This window comes from Microtus ochrogaster, linkage group LG9 (genome assembly GCF_000317375.1).
Source record: "Microtus ochrogaster isolate Prairie Vole_2 linkage group LG9, MicOch1.0, whole genome shotgun sequence".
NCBI classification, from domain to species: domain Eukaryota; kingdom Metazoa; phylum Chordata; class Mammalia; order Rodentia; family Cricetidae; genus Microtus; species Microtus ochrogaster.
Window position 1 is genome coordinate 26,083,239 of NC_022034.1, and position 7,511 is coordinate 26,090,749.

The following is a 7,511-nucleotide window of genomic DNA, read 5'->3' on the forward strand; positions in this document are numbered from 1 at the left end:
AAAAAAAGAAAAAAAGCTGGAAAATTTAGGTCTAGCCCGGGTTACATAGCAAAACTTTGTCTCAGGAAACCAAAAGGAGGGTGGGGATAAGGGAGAATGACAAGTGATGGTTCAGCAGGTAAAGAGGACTTACTGCTCCTGGAGCGCACTGGGCTTCAGTTCCCAGCACCCACATGGCTCATGACCATCTCCAACTCCAGTTCCAAGAAACCCAAATTGTTCTTCTGGAGTTTTCGGGCACCAGGTCAGAAAGATTGTGGTGAACACACAAACACACTCACACATACACATCAATATTTTAAAGGGGGTGTATGTAGACAGATGGCTGTGACATGGTCCACAGGAAAGGCATCTGCTGCGCTAGCCTGATGACCTGGCTTTGATTTCCAGAACCCACAGACAGGTAAGAGAGAACCTGATGCTGACCGAAGCCAGGGCAGGCATCAGATCTCCTGGAACTGAAGCCACAGATGGTTTTAAGTTGCCTTGTGGGAATCAAAGCCAGGTCCTTGGGACGAGCAGCAGCCAGTGCCCTTAACTTATGGAGCCATCTCTCTAGCCCCATAAGTTATATTTTTAAAAACAGAATTCCTGTCTGGTCCTGCATGATTCTAGTATATTAAATTGTACTGTAACTGGAAATATATATACTGTCAACAGTAACAACAAAATGGTAAGCCATTTGCAAGCTACACGGCAATTATTGTATATAAGACCTCTTTTTAAAAAGTTCATGACTGAGAAACATTTCCATCTTGAATTCCCATGAAGACAGAGCTTTCCATCTTGGCAGGGGTGTCTCCAGGAGAGCCAGGGTCCTCTGCTTCCGAGTGCTGCCCTGTCTCCTGCTCGTGGGTCTGCTCTGTGCTGCTTTCCATCTGAATCTCTTCGTCTTCCAACTCCACAGGTTTGTCAGGGGCCGGCACTACAGCCTCATCTTCATTTTCATGCAGAAAGCTGCAGATCATGTTGGGTCTATAGGAGAAATCGTTATCCTTCATCTGCAGCCACTCTACGCCGTCTAAGTGGGCAGGACATAAGCAGGGCAAATAAGAAAGAAGCAGAAAATTCAGTTAATTAAAACAAATGTGGCACAGATGAAGAGCTGTCACCGGGGCTGCTGGGGATGTAAATTTGTACAGCCACTACAGAAATCAGTATGACAATGCCTTATAAAAAAGAGGACCAGTAAACGGTCTAGTAGTATCACTCCTAGATACACAGTGGGGGAGGATGCTGAGTTGGTCCAGCACAGAGATACTTGCACATCTATGTTTATGGCTGCAGTATTCACAACAGCCAAGATACAGAACCATACTAAAAATCCATCATTGCCGGGCGGTGGTGGCGCACGCCTTTAATCCCAGCACTTGGGAGGCAGAGGCAGGCGGATCTCTGTGAGTTCGAGACCAGCCTGGTCTACAAGAGCTAGTTCCAGGACAGGCTCCAAAACCACAGAGAAACCCTGTCTCGAAAAACCAAAATAAATAAATAAATAAATAAAAATCCATCATTGGGATAAACATATATAGGGGGGATACAGCCCTGCATGCCTCAAGTTCATTCCCAAGTATCTTCACTTCAGGTCAAGCACCTTTAAAATGATTTTATTTTATGTCATCTTCTTTTCCTGAGACAGAATCTCACTATGGAGCCCTAGTTGTGTAGATCAGACTGGCCCTGAACTCATAAAGATCTGTCTGCCTCTATCTCCCAAGTACTGGGATTAAAGGAAAGGTCACTATGCCTGCCCTGCTTATTTATTTATTTATTTGTGTACTTATTTATTTAATATTTATGGGATTTTGAAGACAGTTCAGTGGGTAAAAGCACTTGCCATGAGAGATTTACATAAGTCTGATCCACAGACCCTACAGGGGGATGACAGACGGACCCAGAACTGTCCTCTGACGTCCATATCTGTACAAGCCACTGCTGCAATAACAATTTAAAACATCTTAACTTTAATGTCTTTGTGTGTGGTATATGTGCATGTGTGCAAATATACATGTGCATGTGTGTATAAAGGCCAAAAGTAGACATGGGACATCTTCCTTAATCAGTCTGCACCTGACTTTGGAGAAGAGGTCTCTCCCTGAACCTGGAACTCACTGATCCAGGTAGACCGACTGACCAGTGAGCCTGTCCTCCTGTGTCCACCTCCCCAGTCCCCTGCAAGGCTGCTCAGGATTGAGCTTTGCCTGCATTGCCCAGCACTCAGAAAGGGAGAGGCAGCGCGTCTGTAATCCCAGTGCTAGGTAGGTGGTGACAGGAGGAGGAGCAGAAGTTACCCAACCTGGGCTGCAAGAGTTCCTGTCTAAAAAGTGGTACATACACAATACAGAATGGAAGTTTATTTATTTTGCTATAAATAAGAATTAAGTTGACATATGTAGGAAAATGGATACAACTAGAACTCTAAAACTCATTATTAAACAAAATAAGCTTGATGAGAAAGACACATATTGCATGCTTTCCTCCTAGGGAAACTTTCTAGGACATGAAAGTAGAAAGGAGATGGCGAGGGAGCATGAACAAGGGCAGGAGGACATCGGAAGGCAATGGGAGTCTGTGGCACGAAAGCAAAAGGAAGAACTCTGAGCCTGGCCTGGCCTCCCAAGTACTGTGATTGTACCTAACAGTCACACACCCAATGCAGTGCTAAATTTTAATATAGTTTATTAATATAGCTATCTCTGTAAGTCCAAGGAATATCCTGATAGCAACGTATCACCCACTGCCAAAGCCCACACTTGCTTTTGTCTATTAATGTATGGGACTCAGGGTTTGAGCTCACATCTTCCTTCCACTTGCCAAGTAGCTGAGTCTGGCCTTGAACTCCTGATCTTCAGCTACCTTCCCCCACCCCGAAAAGCACTGGGATTACAAGCATATGCCACCACATCTGGCTAGTACTAGGCATTGATCCAAGGGCCTCACAAATGCTGGGCAATTGTTCTTGACCACTTAGCTACGTTCCCAGCCCAAGGGCACCCATCTTCAAAGAATGGAGTCAACGAACCTATGTTTTCTTCTCCTTCCTTCTTTTCTGTCAGCAGCGTCCTCGTCATGCTGAGCTTCTTCATCGTGTGGCATTTGTACTTGAGCACTGTTTTGTCGGTCCCTTCCGGCTCCACTAGGACATAAAATGATCTTATTATGCTGCTTCACGCATCACATAAAGTACTCAACTACTTCCTACGGAGACAGCACGGGAAGTCACACTGTGATTCACCACTCCTGTCCCACATGCAAAGAAACAACAGAAAACACTGCCACTCAAAGGCACAACAGACTCAGACCCAAATAGCCATGAGGCCAGAAACATGAAAACAGAGATGAAGAGAACAGGCAGGATAGACTCAAGCCCTAACATGGGAAATAAAGGTCAGGAGTTGGCCTGCAGGACAGTTTGTCAACAATCCCATCATCCAAATGAAGGACCAGAACCAAATGCCCTACTTGAAGCAAGAGGATTGAGTGGGGATGTTCCCAGTTAGAAAAGCCTGGGGGAAACTGCTGTGATATTGCTGCCTAGAACTACAACTTTTAAAGAATGTAGACCCAGACAGGTGAGAGAATGAGACACTGGACCAAAGACAGGAGACACCAGAGGCTTCCACATACTGTTCTGCCAAGTGTGAGTTCCTGCTACACATCAGGAGAGAACGTAATGGCGTCTAGACATCTGAACCATATGAACTCCAGCTATTGCTAATATTCTTTTCTTCTTTTCTTTCTTTTTTTGGTTTTTCAAGACAGGGTTTCTCTGTGTAGCCCTGGATGTCCTGGAACTCACTCTGTAGACCAGGCTGGCCTCAAACTCACAGAGATCCGCCTGCCTCTGCCTCCCGAGTGCTGGGATTAAAGGCGTGCGCCACCACCGCCCGGCTATTGCTAATATTCAAACTTAGAATTTCATGTAGTTCCAGCTGCTCATTTAGTTGAAGATAGCATACATTCCACTTTTATTCTCCTCCACCCCTCTTTTTACATTCATTTTTTGGTGCTGGGTAATTGTGGCTAAGGCCTCCCACATGCTAAGCAAATGTTCTAGAGGAGAGCTACAACCCCAGCCTCTTATTAAATCTTTTTCTTCCCTTTGCTCAATCTAGCTCTAGATATAAAGTTTGAAGAAAGTTGTTTACCTGTACACACAAAGACACACAGGAATGTATGGCAGCATACGTTCACAGTGAGGTATTCAGTATGGTTAAGAACATTAAGAAATGCATGGCTGTACAGCGAAGAACTCAGAAGGCTGAGACAGGAGGATCACAAGTCTGAAGTCAGCCAGAGAGAGGATATGCAAATCTATAGTTCAGTCCCCAACATCATTAAGAGAAAATGAAAGTGAGCCTTGAAACATTCAAACCCTGGCCCTGCTACTCACTCCTGTGAGAATCTGAGACTGTTGCTGACACCCGTGTTTTCTCCAGCTATGAAGGAGCATGAAGATGGCACCGATGCTGGCACTTGCTTCTCTGATCTCTCAGCTTTCACTCCCTAATATCTGGCTCAGGGTTTTTATTAAGAACCATTAGAATTCGTGCTATAGTGTATCGAGGCTATAATCCCAGCACTAAGGACGCAGGAGGATTGTGAGTCCAAAGCCAGCCTGAGCTACAGCTGACCTGATATTAAGCAACAATAAAATAAAATAAAAAACAAAAAGCAAAACACACAGTAAATTTGAAATAATCTGTAGAAAGTTAGTCTAGCATAGCAATGACTTACCACGTTCAACACCTTCTTCAAATATAACACAGGTCCCAAGAGTATCTGCAGGAAAATGGAAGGCAAATTAGGAAAGATGGCAGAAATACCCTGAAAGCCACATGACAAAGGAGCTTGAGTATCCGGCACTCTCCTACCTTCGTACTCCCCAGCAAACACGTAGCTGTCTACTTGCAGGATGGGCCTCTCAGTATCAATTCCCTACAACAGATTAAAGGACATAAAATACCATCATTAGAAAATTTCCCTTGAGGGCTGGAGAAATGGCTCAGATGTTAAGAGCACTGGCTGTTCTTCTAGAAGTCCTGAGTTCAATGCCCAGCAACCACATGGTGGCTCACAACCATCTGGCGCCCTCTTCTGGCCTGCAGGCATACGAGCAGACAGAACACTATATATTAAATAAATAAACCTTTAAAAAGAAATTTCTCTTGAAGCCAGGTAGTAGTGGTACACACCTTTAATCCCAGCACTCAAGAGGCAGAGTTGGACACTCAGACCAGCCTGGTCTACAAAGTGAGTTCCAGGACAAGCCAGGACTCTTTCTCAGAGAACCATCTTAAAAACTTCCCCCACCACCAAAAAAAAATGCCCTTGGAGCTGGGTGTGTTGAAGCACTCGTGAGGCAGAGGCTAGCCTGATCTACAAAGCAAGTTCCAGGATAGCCAGGGCTCTTTGGATCAGGTGTGGTGGGGCATGCCTTTAATCCCAGCACTTGGAAAGCAAAAAGACAGGCCATCTGAGCTTGACACCAGTCTAGTCTATAGAGTGAGTTCCAGGATGGCAAGATCGTGGGTCAGCTCAGGCCACATATGCGACCATGTCTTCAAAAAAAGCAAAAACCATGACAAAACAAATCTCAAGGGCCACCAAGATCACTCAGCAGGTAGGTGCTTGCTGTCAAACCTGATGACCTGAGTTCGATCCCCAGAACCTACATTCCTGTGGCAGAGTCAGAGGACTCCTACAAGCTGTCCTCTGACCTCCTCCACAGGAATACCGTGCACGCATACAGCCACACACAAAAATAAATAAATGTAATCACAAAAGAAAGAAAGAAAGAAAGAAAGAAAGAAAGAAAGAAAGAAAGAAAGAAAGAAAGAAAAGCAATGCCAGGTATGGTGGCACATACCGGCAATCCTAGCACTCAAGAGGTAGAAGTAGAGAGAATTAAGCTCAAAAACAGCCTTAGCTACAAACTGAGTTCATGGCCACCCTCTATTCCATCTGCCCTTGCTGGGAACTACTGGGGAGAAGGAAGGTCGAGGGGAGACGGGTGACTATGATCAAGTACATTATGTGCATGTATAAGATTATGAGAATGAAACCTGTTATGTACACACAATTATCACAGACTTTATAACTTGCTTATTTTTTTGTTTTGTTTTTTTGAGACAGGGTTTCTTTGTCCACCTGCCTCTGCCTCTAAAGTGTTGGTACTAAAGACATGTGTAAAATCTGGTTTTTTAATTTTTTTAAACTTTATTTCATGTGAATTGGTGTGAAGTTGTCAAATCCTCTGGAACTGGGGTTATAGACAGTTGTAAACTGCATGTGGGTGCTAGAAATTGAACCCAGATCTTCTGGAGGAACAGGCAGTGTCCTTAACCTCTGAGCCATCTCCCCAGCCCCTGTTTTTACAGGGCTTCTCTGGAGTCCTGGCTCTCATTCTGTACACGAGGCTGAACTCACAGAGATCCGCCTGCTTCTGCCTCCCTAGGGCTGGGATTAAAGGCGTTCACCACCACCGCCTGGCTTGTTGGGTTTTTGTTTGTTTTGTTTGTTTTTTCGAGACAGGGTTTCTCTGTGGTTTTGGAGCCTGTACTGGAACTAGCTCTTGTAGACCAGGCTGGTCTCGAACTCACAAAGATCCGCCTGCCTCTGCCTCCCAAGTGCTGGGATTAAAGGCGTGCGCCACCACCGCCCGGCTGGCTTGCTGTTTTTTTTTAAGACAGGGTTTCCTTCTGTGTATAACAGTCCTGGCTCTCCAGGAACCCGATTTTCAGACTAGGCAGCCTCAAACCCATAGAGATCCAACTGCCTCTGCATCTCAAGTGCTGAAATTAAAGGTGTGTGTCATCACTACCTAGCTTCTTTAGGATTTTTAAAGACAAGGCTCCCTGTAGCTCAAGCTGGCCTAGAATTTACTTTGTCATTAAGGATGCCTGCCTTAGACTCTCCAATGCTGACATTACAGGGTGTACCAGGACGGCCTACTTTCATGCTGTTTCTTATAGCCTGATGGCTGAGGCTCAGGTGTGAGCCATGGAGATACACCAAAGACTCTGCCTGTTGTCATGTGCAGACACTTGAGAGAAGCAGGTAATGTGGATGCTGAGCAACTGGCCTGGCCACACAGTATACATGTTCACACTTAGATCAGAGTCTGGGACCAGACTAGTACTCTTGACTGGTACCAGTGGAGGATGGAACTTTCTAGGCCTACTAGAAAGACAGGCTCTGCTTAGGTACAGCACTGGATGCGGCTTTTGTCCAAAGTTCCAAACAAAATGTTATCTTTTGTTCTTCACATTCTCTCTGGCCGTACATTCAGGCAGCAGGCATTTCCTTACTCCATAGAATCACCCGTTACCCCGTTCCTCTGGAACAGTCCCTTAAGCCTTGTAAAGTGGAATGATCATATTTATCTTCGTGGACAAGTGTATCCGCTTCATTCCTGTTTTAACTTTGAGAAAAAATGCCAGGTGGTGGTGGCACATTCCTTTAATCCCAGCACTCAGGAGGCAGTAGCAGACAGATTTCAGTATTCCAGG

General features: G+C 45.1%; 1 protein-coding gene across 1 annotated transcript; it reads right to left on the bottom strand.

Moving 5' to 3' along the window:
• Positions 1 to 296: 296 nt before the first annotated feature.
• Positions 297 to 4,953, bottom strand: Gtf3c6 (general transcription factor IIIC subunit 6). The gene is made up of 4 exons (XM_013352374.2): positions 4,875 to 4,953; positions 4,738 to 4,782; positions 3,023 to 3,136; positions 297 to 1,021 (listed from the first exon to the last, which is right to left on the bottom strand). The coding sequence occupies exons 3-4, from the start codon at positions 3,084 to 3,086 to the stop codon at positions 732 to 734; spliced, it is 354 nt and encodes a 117-aa protein (XP_013207828.1). The 5' UTR covers positions 3,087 to 3,136; positions 4,738 to 4,782; positions 4,875 to 4,953; the 3' UTR covers positions 297 to 731.
• Positions 4,954 to 7,511: the final 2,558 nt, after the last annotated feature.